Genomic DNA, 24,733 nt, shown 5'->3' with positions numbered 1-24,733 from the left:
ATAGTTTAGCGTTACTGTATCATGAGAGTAACTAGCTTTAACCACGTGATGACATGTTCTAATCACTGCTGTGCAAACGACAGAGTAAATTTTAAATCATTTGTTACTTTGTTGTGAGTCTCTTCCCCTACAAACGCTCTAAAATGGTAACTGTACACTAAAAGTGACAGAAATGCATACTGCCATAGCTCATGTGTAAGTGTATCTTGTATTTGGCACACATTTTACACAACATATAAAAACATGTACAGTACCTTGCAAGGTGAAGTGGTAGCACATACAAATATTATATGATAACATGTTTTAAAAAAATATTTACATTCCTTCAAGAGTGTACAATTCCTTGAGAAAAAAAATCCCATTCTCAAAAATGAATGACAAGGGGATATTTTTATCAAGGGAAAATAATACAAATAATAGCTTACCCACCATGACAACTTATTTATGCTTTCAATGGTCTACAACAATACACAGAATTCCCCATCTTTGCCCCTTTCTGCCCTGCTCCTTCCTCTATCTCATCCTGTGGTCTCCAGCACATGAACTGTGGACGACTTCACTTTTGCTCTGTGTCACACGCCTACTTATTTCCCTCTGCGTTTTTGTAGGACAGTTTGGCTTCCTGCATCATGGTTCTCGGAATCCGCTTGTGGTCAAATTGCAAACGTCGGCATGAAAAGAATAGCAATCATGAGAGAGAAGAATGCGTGTGAAAATGGCAAAAACATGAATGAATTGTATGCTGTGGGAACACCCAGTTCTTATGACTCTTGTAGCCCCCCTTCATTTAATTAAAAAGGCACCTGAGGGGTACGATATCACTTTCTAATATTCAAGTAGCTTCTGTACTTTATATCAAGACCTCAACACTTTTTATGGGGGGGAAAAAAACTCCTTAACTCATTCACTCCCAGTCATTTTCACTGAAACAAACCCCCTTTGCTCCCTGCTGTTTTGCTCGATTTTGACTGATTTTGATTTTAATTCATCAGGGGGGGGGGAAGCAATATTTCTATCTATCCGTTTCCATTTTGCAGAAATTAGCATTAGGATATAGCTCAGTTTCGTCATTATTCACAAATCTGTTTAAAATTGTGGGGAAAACAGCTTGTTGCAACATGGCCCTGGTTGATCTCTTATACTCTGCTGCCACCTGCTGGCCGTTTTTGTAATAACTACCATTGCTTCAACCGTTATCTTCAATTCAGAGGCTGCATCAAAGCTTTCTGTATGCTTTAGCATAAAAAACAAACAAACGTATAAATCCGTCTTTGGGACACTGGTAATGTTTAAAATAGAACGTATTTATACGTCTTTGGGAGCAAATGAGTTAAAGCTGCAGAGCACAAATGATTGGTTCAAAAGTGGAAGCGTTTTTATTTACGCCTGATGACTCAAGTTCAAAATATGCAATTCCCTGAAAGAACACTGGTATGCTCTCAAGAGACCCTCTTGGATCATTTCAGTCTCCGTAACTGCCTGCTTATAGAGTCCACACTCTAGAAATGTGCATCCAATCAGACGTTCTCGTACAGCAACATGCCACTGAAGATGGTCAAGGGTTCCGAGGAGTACGCCAGCTTGCCGGTGACCAGGTCGATACAGACCGTATCCCCGACCTCCATGGGCAGGATGATGTTAAAGACGGCCAGAGCGCCAGGGATGTGTTTTGCTTCCGCCATGGGCTTTTCCAGGCCTTCAGGCTGATATCCCGCCGAGTCAACTCGAGCCACGCCGGTGTTGGATTTGGACAGCACCGCCTCGATCTTCACATTCTTATGGCCGGTCAGGATTCCGCTGAAAAAGTACCTCCCTCTCACTGGAGCTGTGAAATAACCTGCGGGACAAAAAAAGAACTTTAAGATATTACAACGCGTAAATATCAGTCACAAAATTGAACATTTAGTGGGAAATCAAACAGGCTGGATTAAAATAAGTTTGTGACATACCATAAAAAACTGGATCTAGTTTGACCAACGTAAATAAATTCAGACGTGTTTTAAGCAAAACATGAAGCAAGGTCACAATTGTTTTTGTAGGAATTACTATTGACGTCAACTACGTTTTTTTTCCCCCCCTCAATGGACAGCGCAACGTCTTGTGGAGCTCTGCTTTGTGAATGGGGTGCAAAAAAAAAACCTAACTAAGGCCAGCAGATGGCAGCATTGTATCTCTTTTCAATTGGCTCCCATGTATCAAATTACATGAAAACATGGCGCATCTTAGGAAATAGATCGTTTTCAAGGATGACGTGAATTAGCTGTCTCATCTAAAGATGTTTAAAGTTATTGAACCCCCAGCTCTAATTTTGAATTGCTTAGGGTTGATTTGGGATGTTCCACTGTGGTGTCGTCACTTAAAAAAGAAAATATGCTAATTCAAACCTGTTCTGGGGTTATAGACATCATTTTCATTAACAAATACTTCGTTGAAAGCGATGGTTCCTACGCCCCTCATGGGCCTGGTGAGGGCTGCGGAGAATGAGAGTCGTGGCACGTGGGCGTTGGACCCTGCGAGACCTGATGTGGGGGGGAAGACAGACAAGAAGCAGGAGTTCAAAGCAGAAGAATCGGTAATGGGAGCTTTCACGTGATGTTTAGTTAGATCCATACTGACCCTGTTCACCTCTGAGACCTGGAAAATGAGATGAAAACAAAAACTGAGTTACTACATTAGGATCCGATTAATGTAAATAAACTTGCAAACCAGTTCTTGAACGCATAGACAAAAGGGTGATAACAGCTTAGTTATCTACCTGGTGGTCCAGGTGGTCCTTGTTTGCCCTGTTCACCATGAGGCCCCAACTTTCCTTGGGGTCCCGCAACTCCCTGTGGCCCAGACTGCCCTCGCTCACCTTTGGGGCCCGGTAGACCAGGTGGACCTGGAGCACAGGAAAAATTCAAGTTCTTTTTCTCTGGCTCATTTTTTTTTGGGGGGGGGGGGGATATGGATCAAAGGGAGCGACTTGAATGTGTGAATTTTCTCCAGGTTCTCCTTAATTGAAATGCTACCAACGTAGCAGCCATGGCTAATGTTGGCTAGTTTACAATTCTAGCGCTAGCTTAGTATTGCTTGTGCTGCTGTTTTGTTGACGCTAGATATGTGTTCTTTGTGACTTTATCACAAATATGCACTTTCATAATCGCATAGGTTAACTGAAGTCATGCTATCAACATAGTAGCCATGGCTAATGTTGGCTTGTTTACAGTTCTAGCGCGAGCTTAGTATTGTTTGTGCTATTTCGTTTATGCTAGATGTGTTCTTTGTGACTTTATAGGTTAAATGAAGTCATGCTATCAACGTAGCAGCTATGGCTAACGTTGGCTAGTTTACAGTTCTAGCGCTAGCTTAGTATTGTTCGTGCTGCTATTTCGTTTACGCTAGACGTGTTCTTTGTGACTTGATCACAAATATGCACTTTCACAATCGCATGCCTGTTAGTGAGAGGTGTCTCTGGTCAGAGACTCAAGAGGGGGAGAGATTAAATAAGTGAGGCCACATTCAAATCATGCTAGCATTTTTAAAATCACAAACTCCTCCTTGAAGTGGAAAAAAAGAGACAAACGCTCTTCTTACTGTTAAGTGATGGCTTGAGGGAGATTCCTGAAACTTTTTCTGTATGCCAAGAAATCTGTGAACTTTAACCTAGTGTGACTAAGTCTTTCACCCTGATGTTTACAAAAACTCCTCTTTCACACACTTCGGACTTTATAGCCTCTTAAGTGAGTCTTGACAGGCCAGATTCTTTCTTTGGTCGATTTTTTTATTTATTTTTTGCATCCCCTAACTGCCTCCCATTAACCAAGCTCTATATCTTGTCCAAAAGTCAGATCCCATGCCCCGCATCCTCTAAGTCTTACCCATGAAATCCTGACGTATGAAATCATGGAACTCCTTCGTCAAGTCTAGCAAAGATGAGTTCAGCCTGTGTATTTTGGAGTGGACTTTCTCCAGCTGGACATTCTGGATATTATCGATCAGATGTCCTTGAGATGTGACTGTTACATTGAGTCCATTGACACAGCTCCACAGGCCAGAGACATGTTGGTTCAGGCCCTCTTTGATCCTCCGTAAACTCTCCGAAAAAGAGTCGAAGCGTCCGCACAGTCCGTCGAGCTTGTCGAGACGGCGTTCCAGGCCGTCGCTTGCCCGCCGACATTCCCCGACTTCCGTCACATAGTTGCCCCTGATCACTTCAATGTCTTTGCCGAGGCTGCCGAATCGAACGTTTGAGTCTTCGACATGCTCAGCGAGATCGTTCTTCAAATTGTCCACCTGTAAGAGAAAACAGACGTGCTGAGTGTGTGATACAAAAGTCTATTATTCTGTGGTCGCATAGAGACGAATCTCAAAGCCAAAACAACTGTTACAGTCCATAAAGAAAAAATGTTTCAGTCCATACACTTCAGTGAAATAACACATAAAACATCCTGACAGCAATGACACTGCTGCCATAAATGGTGTTTCATTCTTAAAGGCTATTTAAAGTTTGATAAAACAGCGTTAGATTTGTGCTGCAAACAAACTGCAAAATGGCAACTAGTTGTTAGTCTGCCGTTTGACTGTCAAGGTGCCCTTGAGTAAGGAATCAAACCCACTCGCCATCTGACACTCTAAAATCGGTTGGGTCAACCCAAACTGGGTCAAAAAGGGACTGACCCAACATTTTGGGTTCTATATTTAAAACCAAACTTGGGTCAAAGTTGAGTCAACTGAATGACCAACCCAATTTTGTAGGGTTGCTTGGAACCGGCACAACCTTTTGGGATATTTATTTAAATAATAAAGTTGGGTCAAATGAATAACCCACAACTCAATTTGGAGGGTTTTGTGTGACCAGTTTGACCAAGAAGGGTTTTCCACATTGAAAGCCAGCATACCCTTAAACTATTTTGAGGTTGCTGGTCGCTTTCATGGTAAAAACAAGTACAGTCGTAGCAAAATCAACGGTCAGTGTCATGCCCAATTCATTTTACCTCAGACTGGATCCCGTCCTGAGTGTCAGTCAGATCATCTATGGTGTAACCATGCGTCTCTATAATGGTGTCCATGCTCTTCAGAGTGTCGTTAATGGAGCGGAATGTGCCCATGACCTTAGATAGCTCTCCCTGGATGGACTTCAGATCCCCTCCTAATCTTCCATTGTGGTCAGTGTGACCGTCTAAGCGATTCCTCACATCGTTGATGTTGATTCGGCACAGTTGACTGCTCTTCTCCACTTCGTCTCTGAGTCGCCCTACCTCTTCCTGGAGGTTTGAGCACACCTGCGAGCACGCCGTTTCACCCGAGTCCACCTTTCGGCGTACATCGTTCAGCTCGCTCTGACACTTGTTGAGGCCCGTTGTGGTGGAGTTGGCCAGCAAACGTAAGTCTTCCTGCACATTCCTGCAAATAGAACAGTCTTCCAAATCCTGGCTTAGTGTTTCAACCTCCGTGACTATCCTGTTGAAGTTCTCGCCGTCCTTGCCTGTCACGGCAATGATCTTTTTGACATCATCTGTTAGGTTGATGATCCTGTCTGCCAGTGAGTCACCTGACACAGACAAATCATTTAATCTTGTGTTAAATTTCTGGATTTCCCCTTGGTTAGCCACAACTCTCCATTCTAACGTTTTTACGGTGTCTTCAGTTTTATGGCCTTTTCCGTTGCGCCCACAAGTGTCATTGCACATTTTTGTAGTCGCGATTAAACTTCTGTCCAGGAAGGTTGTGACGTTCTCTAGCTGGCTTAAACGTCGACTGTGGTCAGTTACAGTGTCTCCAAGAACGGCCACATCGAGCTCGAGCTTTCCCATTTTGAAGCTATGATCATCCAGCTGACTGAGGACCATGTTTCGTAGTTGCGTGACATCTCGTTGGACACTATCCTTCAAATTATTGCCAGTGTTAATACACCTCTGCTCTGTTTTTCTCACAGTGTTGTTCACCCTCTTCTCCAACTCTCTCAGTTTGCCATTCATCCTGTCCTCTGTCACCCTTCCCTTTCCTCCCACACTTCCAGCCAGCTCCTTATCCAGTCGCCCTTTGATGATGTCACACTTGCTGGAAGTGGAGGTGACTTGGACGTCCAGATCTGACAATCTCTTGTCCAGCTCAGTGACCGTGTTGCAGCACGTCTGGGACTGTTCCGTCTCACTGCGAATGATTTGCAGGCTCTGCCTGAAATGTTGGTCCATGGAGCTGATCATCTTCTCAAGGGCTCTCACTCTTTCTCGGTCCGCCTCTTGCTGTCGCCTTAGATCCTCAACACCAGCCTGAAAAAAGAGAAAAAGACTGTTATTCCTATTGTCACAGTATTGACTTTCATTTGGAAGTGTTCTGTGAGATTACTCATGCAAGAACTTTCAAAATTATTGAATGAGTTGACTAGAAAGTGCTTGGCGTGTTCTCGCTTCATTTTTTTCTGCCCTGTAGGGAATTCTGCTTTATGTCACGCTGTACACTCATTCAGTGCCATTGACGTCAAAAATCAGTTTTAATAAATGCTAACCGTTTTGGAAAACATTTTGCCACTTTGACACTGTACAGTATCAGCTCATTTTGGGGTGGTTGATTTTCCACTACCCTCGTGCGGTATTTGTCCAACTCTTGGCTTTTTTTTTTTGCTTTTTATTTATAATATCATCATAGATAAATCATATCAAAAAAATCACTGAGAGCTGAAATTTCACCCAGATTGTCCAAACATGTTGAAGTTAAAAATGGCACCATCCATCATTTCTAAATTATTGTCATTATTATATGTGGGAGATAGCTTTTTATAGTACACGTAGTATTTGTCCAATGTTTGGCTCTATTGACTCCAATTATAATAATTTTTAATATTTTTTGATGCACTGTACATCTGAGGTGCATTTCCCACGCTTGCCCAATTTATCCATTCAGTGGGGCCTCAACTAAAAATAGAAACTAAAAAATGTGATTTGAGAGTCTCAAAAGCCATAATCCACCAGGTGTCGCTAGAGAGCAACTTTTTAGTTTCGCTTGAGCTGACGTATGTCTTTGCCAAGTGACAGTTCTTGCACCAAAACAATAAGAGTGATCATTTGAAAATGTACTTGCAATGATTTCTAAAAATAAATTGTTGCATTTTGTTCTTTATCTGTTTCCATAATGGCCAACAGTGACTGACACATGGTCTATAGACGCTTTTCCAAAGGAAACACATTAACTCATTCACTCCCAAAAACGTATTTATACGTTTTTTAGGTTTTTGTTTGCTAGAGTTTTTGTATGAAGGCTTTGATGCAGTTTCTGACCTGAAGTGGTCGCTTAAAGCGATGGTAGTTATTACAAAAAAAAAAACGGCCAGCAGGTGACAGCAAAGTATAAGAGATGTTGCAAAAAGCTCTTTTCTCCCAGTATTTTCAACAGGTTTGTAAATAATGATGAAACTCAGCTAATTCTAATGCTAATTGCTCCAAAACATAAAAACAGATTAAAAAAAATATACCGTACTTCCCCCCCCTGATGAAAGAAGAGACATTTTTCTTTTGGTAGGTTCCATGTTTTTATAGCAATAGAACATGAAAATGGCTGGGAGTGAATGAGTTAATAGTGAGTAAAACTGTACCAAAAGTCGAGCTGGTACAGTGCAGTGGAAAATGGGCGCTATACATTGCCGTTATTTACTACAGGAAATGCAGTTACTTTTTTTAGGCATAATTTGATTTTATTACTTCTAATACTCAAACTGATGCAACCCTGCTTGTGAGGGGCACTCACAGGCAATTAACAGGCACAAGCCTTCTTGCGGGGAACCATGAAAGGTGAATGAGGGCAGAAGTGACTCAATGTTTATGGAGAGGAAAGTTATGGCTTTAAATGGGTTTATACAGTCATCCTCGCCCTCTAGGGAAAAAGATAGCAGATCTCCATAACACTTCGATACATTACTTTACACTACCTGATACCAGAATAAGTGCTGATATTGCAGCAGAGAGTCACTTGGATAAATAAGCAGGTCCTTCAAAAAAACACCTGACGTTAATCTGATCCTGACATTTATTTATGTTTAGTACATCTGGCTTCACCTGGCAGGCAGAGCAGGACAGAGTCACCCTTCTCTCCAGCTCTGTCAGTATTTGTTCCTTGAGTGTGTTCAGCTGATTCCCCCGATGTCCCACTACAGCGGCTCCATCCAGGTCATTACCACCTCCATTCTCTAAGTGGTTGTTAATGTTGAGCAGGGTCTGATCATGGACCTGAACAAACAAATCAAATCACAAAGTTTATGCTAGCCTTAAATATTCAATTATATCGTGTCCAGAATATTTGACTTATTGTTCATGTGACATTCTGTATATCTACACTTTGTTGGCTATTTTAGGAGGGAAAAATGCAAATAATATCATTATTGGATAATATAATGCAATACACTAGACAAATATTGTATTATTATTTTTTACCTGTGTCCTATTATACAGATGGTCCAGCTTTGTGTTGATGTTGTTGATGGTTTCCTTCATGTGTGGTTGGGCTGAATCAGCTGGCACGATAGCTCCGTTTAGAACTGAACTATACAGGAAAAAAAGTTGACATTACTTTTCATAAAAGAGGCATAATGTGGCATTAATGCATTGGATTAAAAAGCACGTTCACATACAACTTCTGGTTCAGATCATGAATGGAGGTCTGTATGTTGTGGAGGTCTTTGGTAAGGCCGTTGATTGTTTCTTCCAGCTGTCTCACCTTTTCACTGTCACCTGTTTACAAAAAAAGTAGAACAGGCATAGGAAGACTGGTTACATTATACTCAAGTGCCTTTTTTTTGTGTTTGATTGGCAAATTTGCTTCTACATCAGAAGAATATTTGATGTTCAAAAGTCTGGATGTGAAGTGTCATTAAGTCTCCACTGACAAAGTGATGAAAAAATTCAATGATTTCAACAACAACAAAATGTTCATGTCTCTGCAAAATATTTGTGTTATCCGGCCAAACCTGCCTTTTATTCCCCAGATTTGTTTGGTTTTGTCTTGGTGCGTCCATGTTTGGAAGTAAAGATCATGATGGGCCAGGAAGTCGTTTTGGACTTGAGTTGAGATTGTGTGGTTTCGGCTGTGTACAAATGCTGTCTGGCTCAGTGTGACAGTTTCCACTGGTTTTGATATAGGCCACAGATAATGGAAAGTATTGCATCATGTCGATGCAAAACAAAGGGCTGTAATTTACAATTACAGCGTTTGATTACTGATTCTTCTCTTAAAGAACACTTGAACTCTTGATATGGTTTCCTTTTTACATATATTTGCTGTCACTTGCTTCGACTACTTATTTTATTCAAGTTTGGTAGCATGCAACTTGTTTACCATTTCCGCTCTGCCCGCTGCCTGGTGTGTGGCCTGTCTGTGTGACCTGGGGTCGTCCACCGTTGACTGGCCCCTCGTGACAGTCCTCCCCTGAGTATCCATGGCAACATTTCCACTCCATTTCTGTCACCATCTTGTAAGCCACCTTGTACCTCGGCCTCCTGTATGTCCGGTACCTGAGAATTCAGGTGAACAACAATAACGTCATATTTCTTTTTTACGTTATTGTTCCCTGCTATCGACTGAAATTGTCAACGGTGCCTCGAGCTTGCATTGCGAACGTCACGGCTCCCCTGTTTGATGGTTTTGGTCACATGACGTTTGCAATGCGAGCCCGAGGGCACTTTGATGTTAGAGGACGGTAGAGGACAAAATGGCAGCGCTCAGTGCCACCCGAAAAAATAGTTGCATTGAGCAAGTATCATGCAGCGGATATGAAAATAAATGGAATTAGTGGATTGCCAACTGGTTTGAACTTATCACATTCTATTATTTACAAAACTTGCTCTATAAAATATTTATTATTTTATCAATGCTGTGACCAGAATGGGGATAGTATTTGAGTGATTGGATACTGAAAGGCTTGCAAGTGTTTTCGAATGTAACAAATATTGTTTTGTCAGGTTTTGTTCAATGTCGCAAATGATTGCAAAGATGTTCACCAGGGATTTGCAAACAGTTTTAATGGTTGCAAACAGTTTTTCTTGTCATGTTTTGGTTCAGTGGGGTTGGGTTTTTGTTGTATTTTGGGTGTTCACCTTTAACGAACCCTGACGAAAACAACGTTCACTATATTCTCAAATACTCGCAACCCTTCACCACACAGTGAGAAACTACCTTAAGAGGATAACATCAGCATATCCATTTGGATATTTAAGGGCATGACATCACCTTGAACGATGACATCTGCCTCATGCTCACTGTTGATTTTCCTGGTCCCATATTATGGGAACCGATAAGTGTTTGGGTGAGGCCAATAACAACTCGCGCCACACATTGCGTTTGAATAAGTTGAGAGATGACTGCTGTTACACATCGTTAAAACAGGCTGAATAATAAAAATAGGCAAGGTTTTTTTGGCGCGGAACAGTACAAGTTGGATGACAGGTGAAACCATTCAGAGTTGAGAGTTGTAAACATTGCCTGCTATTTTCATTCTCCAAGATATCAGCTATATTTAGCCAATACTAAAACTCGATGTCTTGGTGGTAGGGGAAAGTAGAATGCTTATCTTGGCCAGTTCTCCCCTTCATTAATGTGTCACTCCAACTTGTGCTTGAGGGCCATACGCATCTCAATAACTCGGCAATAATGAGCCGAGAATTGGACGGAAGTCACAATAAAGGTTTACGGCAGCAACTCCAGACACGTTAACGAGCCTCGACTGTAATTGTTTAGCAGGTTGCTCCCTTTTAATGCCACTTCACGGGCGACACTTGAAAGTATCATGTGCACATGGAAAATATCTTCATCTTCCAGCTCTCTGCACTAAAAGCGTGAGAAAAAGGGATGCAACGTGCTCTCAGAGGAAATATAAAAAGCAGCTAGTGAGGCGGCGGGTGGAAGAACAATTACAAAAAGGACAAAAGAGGAATAGTGAAATTATTTTCGGGTTGATGAAGCTCCCGTCATCCATTTTTGCCACAGCCCAGATTTAGGCAGATGATTCAGGCAGGCACAAGGATCAAAGGGGCGAAGCAACAAAAACATCAGGAGCGTTTGCTGGATGATTTCTCATTGCGTAACATCCGTATTTGGAGAACATCATCAAATCCATCCCATCTATAGTCAATTTGTTCCTCGACTTGAGGACACCGGATATTCCCTGGTCTACGCGGTAACGCATGTGTGGGTTTGAATACGGCACTTCATCACTGAAATCAAACCCTTGCGGTGTGAGCGCGCGCATAGTGACGTTTTGGCAACGCACCAGGATAACCGCAAGCGAGCACCTCTCTGACCAGACTCTCTTGAAAGGTGGTTCGAAAATAAAACAACGTTGAGTGAAATGAGTATCCTCAAACGGGAAGAGGTGAGATGGAGCCAATAGACAGAATACAAGCCAGCGCAATAAAAGGCAGGAAGTTAATGAGGAGAGAGATATTTGTTTGAGCGTGCAGAGAATACTGTGGAACACCCCTGAGGTAGAAGTAGGAATTTTCAGGAAAAATGAGCCTCTCAAGGAGAGGTTTCAAACATATACCCCTTGGGCCAAAACCAGCCCGCTTGGGGGGGTTCAATATGGGCTGCAGTGTTAATTTAATTAACACTATGTATCATATTAAACACAAGACATTTTAAGCCCTCTATTTCATGAGTGTAATTTTTTTCCCCATTAAAACCCTGATGTATATGATCTGACACATACATTGGACGGATAATCCATTAGAGGGGAGTATCAACCAGCTGATGGTTTTCCAACGACCTTGCAAGATCACCCCAATTATTGAAAGTTGAGACATTTATGCTTATTAAAAGTGGCAAATGTACAGATTTTTTGAAAATATTAATGTTTGATATGTCTATTATTATTATATTTTTGACAGATAAACAAATTTAAAGCATTGTGACCGGATGTATCAAATATGACACAAATCAAAAGTCATATGTGGAAGTTGATTTTCACCCCCCCCCCCAAAAAAAAAAAGTTAAAAAAGACCAATAAATACTCTATTTACAAATAATCACGGGGGGGACACAGAAAAGTGGATGTAACATACAACCAAGATAGCGATTGAGAAATCATGCTAAATCACTTGAATGAATGATTTGCTTCTTTTGGGTTTCTATGGAAAGTCTCATATTATTAACAATATGTCTCTGATTAGCTTGCCTTCTCAGGGGGTGGCCATTTTGTCACTTCCTGTCGACATTACAGTTGCTCAGGGCTCAGGTAACAACCAATCAGGGCACAGCTTGTAATTGTCATGTGACCAAACGCAGACAGCAGGTAGGCTGGGATTAGTCGTTACCTGAGCAACTGTGATGTCATTTTTAGCAAGTGGCAAAATGGCTGCCCCCTGAGAGAGATAAAAAGGGGTGGATTTTTCTGCTTAATTAATATTCCACAAATGTAATATTAATCAAATTGTTGTGTCTAGACTAGTTAACGTGCATAGCGCATCTTATTGTAAAGAATATTTTTTCCAACTGCCATAGTGTGAATTGGCAGTCGAGAAGAACATGTTAGATGAGGAAGACCAAATGCCATAATTCCCATTTCAACTTGCTAAACCTGTAGGTGGTCAGGGGACTGACATCCACCGATTACGATTTGTAATCTGTTATGTTAATTTGAAATAATCTTAGTTTTTACGATTGTTTTACTATATTTGATATAGCAAACTCCTGTTTTGAGGCTCCAAATCAGGACATCCTATTTGTATTTAAGTTTACTTATATGTTCAAATTATACTTTTAAAATGGGAAAATGTAGACTATTTTTATATTTACATAAATTCCAATGGAAAAATTGGCATCCCGTAATGGATTGCTTGTTTGGCCTCAGAAGTTCCACTGTGTTGTGTGCACACATGAGTGATAGGTACTCACGCCACTCGAGGACACTGGCCCCAGGTACAGCGTTGGTAGTCTGGTTTGATATATGTCTCCACGCCATCCTCCATCACACAGCTAACAGTGCGGGTGACCACATAAGCACACCAGTTCCTATCATAACACAGAAAAAAAAATACACAGGCTGAAGGAAATGACAAATGATGACTATTTACTATAAATGCCGAGTCAGGCCTGATGAAGGCGAGTCTGTTTTCCAGTAAAACAAGAACAAATTGAGGTGAAATCACACCCATGCTTATTTTGTACATTCAAGAGGTCTACTAGTGAAAATGTCAGATCATATCAAGACAACTTCACCAATTCAACAATGGATATCATTGTATGCCTTCCCCAACAAACACACACATGAAAAATAATGGTCAACACAACGTTGAGCATATTTTGGCCTCAGATGAGATCGGATTAGTTGCATTCATTTTACAACTTGCTGGAACACTATTAAATTCTTTGAGCTACAGTACAGCTACAGAAGTTGTCAGTAAAGCTGGCAACATAAGATGGCTGCCCTCTGGTTTCCCCCTCAAGGGTCCTATTTTCAATCCATTCACATACAAGTCCGTGCGTTCTATCCATCACAGGGGGTGGCCATTTTGTCACTTCCTGTCGACATTACAGTTGCTCAGGGCTCAGGTCACAACCAATCAGGGCACAGCTTGTAATTGTCATGTGACCAAACGCAGACAGCAGGTGAGCTGGGATTGGTCGTTACCTGAGCAACTGTGATGCCATTTTTAGTCGCCAACAAGTGACAAAATGGCCGCCCCCTGGGAGATAAAAAGGGGTGGATTTTCCTGCTTAATTCATATTCCACAAATGTAATATTAATCAAAATGTTGTGTCTAGACTAGTTAACATGCATAGAGCATATTATTGTAAAGAATATTTTTGGGTTGACACTTTAACACATTCAACACACATCTCAGACAGTATTAATCAAAACTGATTAAAGGCAGAATTTTTTTATACTCATACTGGCAATTCAGAAACATTACACCATGGACAATATGAATGCACAAAATTTCAGAAAGAGTACTAGTTTTAGAGTGCCTGGGTCATCTTCAGATTACTGGCAGATTATGTCGTTAAAGACTCCAACTCTAGTCAAGTGTTGAAGATTTGCCGCTCATCACTGTAATCCGCTTGCCTGTCACTTACTATTTGCTGTTTTTGTATCACATTTTAATGTCACACTAGTCCAGCCAGCAGTCTGCCACCTTGCTTCTGGAATAATCAGCCTTTGTTAGCAACCATAAACACAGCTGCCGCTCAACTTTGTTATCATGTTCTGTGGTTGGTTTCCCTGTGTGTGCTTTGGACTTTTCTGAGTGAAGGGGAAATTTCTCCATCAGGAGCTGAAATGGGACACAGGCAACTGGAATCGGGAACATCTAAAATAAGACAGCTGCAATAAATCTAAAAGTGCTCTGCCTCTCTGTAGTTTTGGTCGTAGTGATTCAGTGAGCTGCCTCGAGCAACGTATTATCTTCGTATTATAGACGCGGAGGCTCAGAGGCAGAAGATAAGCATCAAGTTTGCACCGTAATCCCAGTTGATGGAGAACAGACTGCCTTTCATCTAATCATCTTTTTTTTTTTTTCACCCTCTCATATAACAGACACATGTCTATACATTTACAGTCATAAAACGTCCTCCATCTTTGGAGTGTCTAGAGAAGCACGTTGGACGTTTATTTTTCCATCGAGACACTTTAGCGCCACCGAATTCACAAGAGGAGCATTTATATTTGTAAGATGCCGACTAAAGACATTGAATTGGTGTGTCTGGCTCTGTTGTGTTTGTTAGAGAGAGAGAGAGAGAGAGAATGCTCTGTGCTAGAAAAAAAAAGCACCGTAAGTTTGTTTACGTCCACCCCTGTAAGTGTGCATGCTTGCTGTTTAACAGGTGACACCTTTGGCTTTATTCTCGCTCTTAGCAGAGTGAGGTCGAGCATTCCATACAGTAATCCAGTAAAAGCAACATTAATGCAAAAAGCTGGAAAGAAATCGCTCTGATGAAAGTCCCTGAAAGAATCTTGGCGTCTGTTCCACGAGTGTATAATGGAGGAGGGCGGTCGGGGTTTGTGAGACCTTTCTTGCTGGCTGAAAGTATCACGTTTATCGGTGTGGACCTAAATTATCGGTCAATCTAATACTCGTAGTCTACCCAGTGCCTTCAGACTCAGTTATGCTGGCCAATGCAATCTTTAACCAATCAAGGCCAAAGCAACTATTAGCAATCTTTACCCAATCAGATTTCAAATGGATCCTCACAGCACCAGAGCGCTGTTCCTCGATGACATCGAGATTTTTCTTGGATGGTCAGGACAAAACTTGTTACAAGCAAAGGGTGCGGTGGTTGTGTGTGTTTGTGCTCATGAATGGCATATTCAGCAGCTAATCTCCTTGTTTCCTTTACCGCAGCAGCCGCACAGGAAACGACTGCCCACAAATAGTTTGCATGTTCAGGATGCAAATATACTGTACAGTATTTGTTTACAAGTACAGCGCTGTCTACTGTGGGGAAGTTTTAGAAAACTAGTATCAAACTTACTGAATCACAGTAAAAGGGAAGACTATGGCTCGCAGAATTATACTCAATATTTAATTTTGGTGAGGATTTGCAAAAGCACAGATACAAGGAGTTATTTATTAGTCAATATGGCATCAATGGAAAAGTTCACCCTCTGTAACCATGAAGGTGTCCATCTTCCAAACGAAACGGGTTTCGTTGGGTATCGATTCTAATTTCCCCAGTCGATTCGATTTTTGATCCACAAGAGTTCAGTTCGATTTGATTTCAATTTTTCCCGATCCAGTTCGCTTCACTTTCAGTTCTATTCGATATCGATTCATGATGGGACATCAATTCTTCTAAAATGTCAAGGACATGATAAAAACTCCTCAAATATTACATTTTAATAATAGAGTCAATTTTGCGGAGGCAGTAACTGGTCAAGTGATTTAGTTTATTCATGAAAATAATACGTGTTATGATCACTTAAGTGTTACACAAACATTGACATCAGCAAGGATTAGATAAAAATATTTTCATAATTCACATTCAATAATTGTAAATATAAACTAAAAGGATTCTGAATTGTCTTAATAAATTAAATTAAGAAATGTAAAAAAAAAAAATACGTTGAAATTCATGTGAACAGTACATTTCAAGAAAACAGTAAGATAAAAAAATAAATAAATAAATAAAAAATCGTCCTTTAAAATTCTATTCTAGAGATTTAAATTAGTGTTGTTCCGATACCGTTTTTTAGACCCCGCTACCGTTTCCGATACGCAGCTTTGCAGTATCGGCCGATACCGATACCATACCGATACTTAAGGGTGTTTTTTTTTTTTTTACTCAACATGGAAAAGTTGTCCTGCCATTGGTTTAGAGCATTCAAGGGCCAATAGGTTATCTTAGATCGGAATGCAGTGAACATATCACATATCAGTGAATGTTGTGTACGAGCAAGACACAAGATGCTGCATCCAAAATCATATATTAGCCTTGAATTTAATGATATCGGCATGTTACTTGTGAGTACTCACAGATACTGATACCACTGTTTTAATGCAGTATCGGCGCCTCTGCCAACAACACTAATTTAAATAATCAATTAATGGTTTTATGAATTTATATTGGGGCTAGAAAAGGAAAATGAATTCAATATTGTTTACTCGATTTTTAAACCCAGCCCTACTTTTCAGGGTTACTCCACCCAGAGTGCATAAACGACAGGTTTGCTTTGACCGGAGAATGAGGAAACCCATGCGGAAACTTTCAATTGGATGCTGAGAATATTTCACACCGAGCTACAAATTCCTCAAAACTCAAGTCTGCCCTCCTTTTATGCATTCAAACAGCTCAATTACCACTCGTGCAGACACTGATCTGCCAAATGTCCCTCAGACAGACATCTTATTTGTATTCGCAGGGTCATAACTCAGCACGAGTCGAACAATTGCACCTGTCTGAGCATCCATAAAATCCACCTCCCTGTTAAACAGCAGCCGGGCAGTATGGCTGAGCACACCATGGCGCAGTCACAGTCTGACAGCTCAACCCACACACACACACACACAAAACGCTGTATCTTTCAGAGCCCTATTGCATGGAGAATTGTGGGTAAAGCCGCAGAGGGCAAGTGGGAGCGTAAATGAAATGGAAAAAAATGGGGGAATGAGGCTTAATACTTTCAACAAAGAAATCACTAAGCGGTCCCTTTTGTTGTGAGATCTTTCATTTGCCTTCAAAGACGGCTTTGACAGCAACTTCAATGAGCTCCTCGAGACCCTTCCCAAAGGAGGCGTGCCTCCGTGTTTGAACTCTGACCCCGGGTCAAGCTTCCCTCCAGTGTCGTTGTAAAGGTATATCCCTATACACACACAGACATATACGCTTGAGTGCACTCACTCGTGCTTGAGCGATTGCATGCGGGCGAACATAATGGAAGAACACGCATTCCTCCGATGTGACTGTGGTTTAAGCGTGCACACGCACACACCATTCTCTGTTTGGACTTGTTCCAAAATGTAGGGGACAGCATGACTGTGTAAACTTCTCTTTGATTGTTTAGCCTGGCAGTCACAAAGATATACAGAGACCATCCATGTTACTGCCATTTGCTTTAGCATTAGCCCCGCATTGGGACATCTGGGGAGTGCTTTAAGTTTTGACCATTTATGGAAAAATACCCGTTGTTGTTCTTGTTGTGCCTTAATGAGGGCTGAGGCAGCATTGTTGAGGAAGTGCCATGGAGGTCAAACGTGGTACATTGCTTGGCCTATCGGTGCTGCAAAGAATTTGGTGTGCTCAGTAATCGATTTGTGGCTGTTGTGATGGTATGTCGTGTGATTTCTTTATTATTGTGTCATTGGGGGGGGGGGGGGGGGGGGGTATATATATTATTTAATAAATAAGAGTTCGATAAATGTGCATAGGAAACTATTGGGGTTCATCATCTCCAACAACTGTGTGAACTGTGACGCTAAGCTAGCTAGGTTAGCTTGACACTAACTAAACTACAGCCTACAATTTCATAGTCTTAAGATGTTCTTTTCATTTTTATGGAAGTAAATGTGCGGTTTTGTGTGTTCTTTTAATGATTAGAGACATGAATGTCTTTTTTTTTGTGTGTGTGTGTGTTATGATCATATAAATGGGGGTTAAGCACTAACTGTTTCCACGTTCAGGGAAACAGAATGACTCACTTCCGACACTTCACTCGGCAGTAAACATCGCAGACCTGGAAAATGGCACGTTTTTACACACGACCGCGATGGGACTTGCCCAAAATGACAGATGTCCATCGACTTAGCAGCACTGTAAAAAAAAAAAAAAAAAAAAAAAAACGTTCAGGTAGACAGGTTGAATCACTTTTGGTGGTTCGCTGTTGCGAGTGGTACGTCTGTGGAATGGCCCTGTTTGATCTCCTTTGCTCTCCTGCCACCTGCTGACCGTTTGTGTAATAACTACCATTTCTGCAACCGTTCTTTGCAGTTGAGAGGCTGCATTAAAGCCTTCTGTATGCTCTAGCATAAAAAAACAAACAAACGTATAAATACGTCTTTGGGACACTTAAAACATTTTTTTTTTTTTTAAAAACGTATTTACACGTTATTGGGAGCAAATGAGTTAAGTTGAGAGTCGGGTCCATCCTGGATTGAAAATCGGTAGGATTGTTGTCTGGGATGATATGACTGCTCCTTACTGGCCTCTGGTGGTGCACTCATTTTTTTTTTTTTTTTTTTTTTTTTATTTTGCATGTGAGTCCATAAACCAGAACAGAGCAGCGGGCCTCTTACAGCTGGATTCCAACAGCCCCGCAACTCCACCCACACACTTCATCACTATGACACTGACAAGAAGATGTCCTCCTGTCAGACGCCTGCTGGACGTCTTCACTTTAGTCAAGCACCTTTAGCACTTAGCCTACTAGACGCATCTGTCAAAACACAACATTTGAGTTCAAACAGATGTCAGAGGGTCAACCTGCATTGCATTCTTCGCTCTCATCTTAGTTTGCTCGTGGTGCATTTAGTTTAGAGTGACTCAGCTATGCAGACCCCTCACGTCTCGTCCTTTTCTACTGGCTTCACTCCTGTCTAGTCTTTTCAGTGTCTCTTCCTTTCTTTTATTACTTTTCCAACATCATGCCTGTTTGTCTTCTACTAAATATTTTCCGTACATTTTTTTTTTTCCCCTCCTCTTATTTTGGTCCTATCATGTCCTCTGGTTCTGCTTGGACTAGTGTATTCTGACTCACTCAGAATCAATGTTTATTTCGGCTTTGCTCATCTCTCTGGCGTCTCTTATTTTGCTGTTCCATTTCCTTGGCCGCGTGCTCAACACAAACCACAGAAATACAATCTTTCTGATTTGATAGATTTCAGCTTTTCTTCTTAAATATGATAAAAGGTTAGCTATTTTGCATTGTGACCTCAGTCCAAACCATGAGACCGCAATTGGAATTCATCACAAAGCGGCTCCAGTGCATGTGTTTTTACAATCACAAAATTAGGATTGGGCATTTGTCAACATTTTCTTGTCTTGATTGATTGCGGGAAAAGGCAGCAGTGTTTTTCTTTGGTTGCGAATGTTTCCTATGACATTCCAAAAAAACCTTTCTGTCAGGTTAATTGAATAATGTAGAATGTCTACAGATGTGAATGGAAGTGTGGCTGGTAATGAGTGCAGGGCGTACCCCAACTCTTGCCTAAGATCAGCTGGGATAGGTTGGAGCTACCCACAACAGACTATTACGAGCAAATGGTATAGAAAATGGGTGGATCGGTTGTGTGGAAAAACAGACGATTAACAATGGTTTTAAAAGGTCATTGTTTCAATATTAATAACTGTTAATCCTCTAACCGGTAATGAGCTCTTCTTTTCTTTTTTTGAGGGGACATCCTCCTTTCATCCTTTCATCCATCACTGACCCTTTCAGATCATCAGTCAACAAGGATACTGCATACCTATCGACACTCATAACTCATTTGCTCCCAATAACGTATAAATACGTTTTTTTATGTTCTAAGTGTCCCAAAGACGCATTTATATGTTTTTTTTTTGGGGGGGGGGGGTTATGCTACAGCATACAGAAGGCTTTGATGCAGCCTCTCAACTGCAAAGAACGGTTGCAGAAGTGGTAGTTATTATACAAACGGCCAGCAGATGGCAGCAGCGCAAAGGAGATCAACCAGGGCCATCTCGAAAAAAAGCTCAATTACTTACAATTTTGAATAGATTTGTGAAAACTGATGAAACTTAGGTCTCTTCTAATGCTAATTGCTGCAAAACGGAAACAGATAGAAACATACTTTTTTTTTTTCCTGATGAAAGAAAAGACAAAATCCAGTAAAACGGCCGGGAGCTAATGGGACTGCTTCTGTGAAAATGGCTGGGAGTGAATGAGATAAACTCAACCACTGAAAATTTGAATCTCAAATTCACCTGAAATAAACATTTTGCAATTGTGAACGTAATCTGGTGGTCGCCAAGAACCCACACAAGCATGTTCCACCAAAAAAGGCCACCCAATCACGTAACATCACTCAGTAAGTCCAAACGGCAGACTCCTGCGATGTGCAGAGAGAAACTTAATAGAAGCTCATATTGCTGGAGCTCAACCTCCAGAAGCTTTGCTTGTACAGCCACACACACGTATACACGCATTAAGTGCAAACATATGGTATGCGTGAACGCAGCTGTGCACCACATGTAGTTCTGTAAACTGTCGGTCATTTTGTTGTGGTGGATATACGTTTTTATTATCAAATACGCACACATGCATATACTTAAAATACAATATAATCCTTTACTGTCGGCTAGTCATTCATTCATTTACAGACACAACATGCACACGCCAGTCCCAAAACTTCATGTCCTGTCTTCACACAGCACCAGGGAAATAAGCTCTATACCGAGCTAATAACTCAACTACTGAGCGGCAACAACAAAACAAAAAGCGTACGAGTGATCTTAATGACATTCCGCAAGTAGGGAACGTGGGAGCCATTACAAAATTGTAATTATTCCCGTGAAATTTAAATTGGAACTGTTACAGATACAGTGGAACCTCATTATAAAAACCTGTGAACCGGGAGGTTTGCGACTTGCACATTTAAAAAAAAAAAAAATGACTTGCGTTGTTGTGGGCATGAACACAGTTGAGTCCATTCATTGCCAATCAAATTCTTTAGTTATTAATCTTACAGATATATTTCCATGTATCTATTCCTATCCACAAATGTTTCTTCATTCTTCATTACAGTGGCTTTGGACTTTTCCACTATAAACACAATCGTATATACAATATTCTGCGACCCTGCATTTCATCAACCTCCCGTGAGAACTAGGGATGTAACGATACAGGATGTCACGATCCGATAATTATCACGATATTATGGGGGCGTTGGTGATATTTAATAAAGATTGAAATATTGAAGCGGCAAAAAAAAATCGAATCGGCAAAAAAATCGAATCGGCAAAAAAAAAAAAAAAAAATCGAATCGCCCAAAAAATCGGATCGTCAAAAAAATCGAATCGTCAAAAATCGAACACAGGCACACTTCATCTCTTTTTGAAATCCTAACCCTAACCCTTATTTTTATCGTTTTCCTTTCATACGTCATCCAAAAAGTCTTTGATCGTGACCTCTTGACCCCCGATCGATCATTTTTATCGTTCCCTTTCATCCTACGTCATACCAGGCCTTTGATCGTGACCTCTTGACCTCGATCGATCATTTTTATCGTTCCTTTCATCCTACGTCATCAAAGGACATCAAAGGACATCAAAGCGAATGAGGCCATCAATCAAATTTTGATCGCGACGAACTAAAACGGCATTCAATGATTCTCTCTGGCAAGCACAATTGATCGCTTCACAAGCAAATTAGGTTTCCCTTCATCTGACAATTAGCATAGATTTTAAACATGGAAGGACAAAACATCCCTAATGAAAATTAAATTGAACTAATAAATTAGCCACTAGAGGGTGCTAGAACTGCACAAATGGAAATCAACCTGACTTTTTTAACAGATGCGTTCCTTTTAAATATTGTGAACATGATTGTGGGAGTTTTAATATCACAATATCACGATATTGCCCTTATGGTTACATCCCGACTGAGAACACACATCAAATTCATGTCGAGAAAAATGACATTTACCAGAATAATACACTTCTAGCAGGAAGGCTAGTTGAGCACTTTGCTGACCCCTAAAAACGCTGTGGTCATACAACCGAGGCGGTTCAGTTATTATGAGTACTATAAAATGGCTCCCTGGATCATTCACCCCTGTTTATCCATCCATCCATTTTCTATACCACTTAATCTGTCCAATTTCACAAGCAGTTTGTGCCTGTCCTAGCTAACCTGAGACAAAATGTGGATTCCAAGCTGGACTGGTCATTCGTCAATCGCAGGGCACATATGGAGACAAACTATTCACTCTCATATTCACATCATTCATGAGTCTCATGAGCATTTGGGTACTGTATATAAAAATCAATCACCAATTTGCCTTTTTGTACGACTGGTGAGAACTGCACACTACAACAGGATCCATGTTTGAATGTCACCTTGGAGTTGGTACACTTACTGTACTTGTGTGGATTTGCTCTTGGTACGCAATCAAAAAACATTCAACGTATGTTAGTTCAATTTGAAGACGAATCTCCAGATCTCAGCAGCCATCAACAGGATAAGTGGTATAAAAATTGTATTTGTCAGCCCTGGGAATGAGTGATATAGAAATCTGTCCCGCCTTTCACCTTAAGTCAGCAGGGTGAGACTCCAGCTTGCCCAGAGTCCTGAACAGGATAAGCAGCATTCACAACGGATGGAGAGACGGATTGATTGATGGATGGATAGATTTCCTGAGAAACTCTGGATTTATGCCATATTTCTTTCTACAAGACCCAACCTGGTGGGTTTTAAGACTTATGAACTCAGTTGTAACAAATTGGAAAATGAAAAAAGACAGTAAGTAAAATACAGGTACAATGATTACTCGACAAATGTATCAATCATTAAATTAATAATTGTTTTGGATTATTCATTACTCAATTAGGCATATTGTTAAACTTAAAATTGTCCAAATGCTCAGAATGGCAGCCTCTCAACAGTAACTATGTATTAAAGCAGACTGATTATGTTTGTATTTACAAAATAAGAAATTTGCCTTTATTTTGGAAAACAATATTCAACATTTTTGCCAATTTTTTGACTGATGATTATGGACCAAACTCATAACTAAATCATAATTAATTCCAGTTTGTGTATTTCCAGAACTGCAAATTTGAAGTAATGCCCTGGTTTTGAATTATGGGATGGAAGTGAAGACTTTCTTTCAAAATCCGATAAATCAATTAATTAGTTGACACTGACATTTAGCATTCAGGAGGTGCAGAGATTCACCCGGTATTCTCAGTTGTTGCACGTGTAGTGTGAAGATGTTAGTCGATGAACGAGAAGCGTAAGCTTGACGTCTCCAAGGACCAATATGAGGGTACCAAGATTTTTTTTTTTAATAGATGTCCGGAATGAGGAAGATTTATTTATTTATTTATTTATTTATTTATTTATTTTCATAGATGTCGGGATGAGGAATATTAATTAATTTATTTATTTTTATTTATTTCTTTGTTCATATATCGATGCCTATCTATCTATGTCATGTATGGCGGCAGGAAGAACAATTAAACAATTAAATGCTCCACAAGATGGCAGAAGGTGCAATTAACCTGGGGATCCACCTGTTGCCATTTGTGCTAACTTACAGCTGTGTTCAACTAAAGAGGCCAATATTTCACATCGTGGAAGTCAATTTGTGAGTAAGTTAAGACGAGAACGTCATCATTTACCTGTAAATACTTTTTTGGTAGCACTTTCGTTTAGTGGAGGGCCAAATCATTAGGAACTTTTTTTTTTTTTTCTCATGATGATGACGCCGATGACGAAGATGACGACACATACCATGCTTCAGGATAAATTAATAATTTGCGTACGTGTGCTCTTACCTGTGTCGACTCGCCGCCCTCTGACCACTCAGGACTCCGGACTCCGCGTATCCGAGACCCCAAGACAGCCGGGCCAAGGCGAGGGCGAGCAGGTAAAACAACGTCTCCATCCTTGAGTCCAGTGTAGCAGCAGCCTGTCAGCCTTTCTTCGTTGTAAAGTTAATCCAACCAAGACAAAAACAAAAAACAAAACCCCTCCGCCGTTATCGACAGCTGTATAAAGATGGCGTCATAAGATGAGAAGCTCCTCTGAGGACAGTCAAGTGCATTTTTTTAACTTGTAACTGTTGCTCAATGGATGGAAGTGTAGTAGTGTGACGACTACTCCTCCTCAGGCGCCGGGAAAACTAAAGGAAACTTTCATGCGTCATCTCTCTCTCTCGCTCTCTTTCTCTCTCTCTCCCCCCCTTGCAGTCACGTGTGCTGTTTTACTGCTGTCAATTTCGTTGGCATCATCATCACCTTGTATAAAATGTTACTAAAAGTAGGTGAATCTGAATCCAAAATAAACTCCCTTTGCACCAACAGAATGATTATGAATTTATGCTAGAGACAGACGCCAGTAGCACTAACACACAGTTATATTTTGTTTGGATATTTTCTGAAGCCCCCCCCCCCAAGCTCCTATCATGCTCCTTGCCAGGCTACTACAAGTCACTCACTCATTCACCATAACTGTTATTTCAAGTGTTTATTAACTCATTCACTCCCAGCTGTTTTACTGGATTTTGACTGATTTTGCAAGGCCCACGGAATATTGTGTTCTATTTGTTATAAAAACGTGGAAGCTACCAAAAGGTTTAGCATCTCTTCTTTC

General features: G+C 40.8%; 1 protein-coding gene across 2 annotated transcripts; it reads right to left on the bottom strand.

The window, feature by feature from the left end:
* Positions 1 to 189: 189 nt before the first annotated feature.
* On the bottom strand, positions 190 to 24,238 carry emilin1a (elastin microfibril interfacer 1a). 2 transcript variants are annotated; one of them, XM_077510407.1, is made up of 12 exons: positions 23,917 to 24,238; positions 12,862 to 12,978; positions 9,310 to 9,485; positions 8,606 to 8,705; positions 8,409 to 8,517; positions 8,034 to 8,204; positions 4,977 to 6,254; positions 3,861 to 4,275; positions 2,756 to 2,881; positions 2,617 to 2,634; positions 2,385 to 2,519; positions 190 to 1,837 (listed from the first exon to the last, which is right to left on the bottom strand). In XM_077510407.1, exons 1-12 carry the CDS (start codon positions 24,024 to 24,026, stop codon positions 1,518 to 1,520), a joined length of 3,075 nt encoding a protein of 1,024 aa, XP_077366533.1. In that variant the 5' UTR covers positions 24,027 to 24,238; the 3' UTR covers positions 190 to 1,517. The 2 variants fall into 2 exon arrangements, with proteins under 2 accessions (XP_077366533.1, XP_077366534.1); XM_077510408.1 differs by lacking the exons at positions 9,310 to 9,485; positions 12,862 to 12,978; positions 23,917 to 24,238 and having other exon boundaries at positions 8,409 to 8,512; positions 8,606 to 8,661.
* Positions 24,239 to 24,733: the final 495 nt, after the last annotated feature.

Source organism: Festucalex cinctus, chromosome 21, assembly GCF_051991245.1.
Source record: "Festucalex cinctus isolate MCC-2025b chromosome 21, RoL_Fcin_1.0, whole genome shotgun sequence".
Classification (NCBI taxonomy): Eukaryota; Metazoa; Chordata; class Actinopteri; order Syngnathiformes; family Syngnathidae; genus Festucalex; species Festucalex cinctus.
Note: the sequence above shows the minus strand (reverse complement) of the source record. Positions and strands in the feature narration are given on the sequence as shown.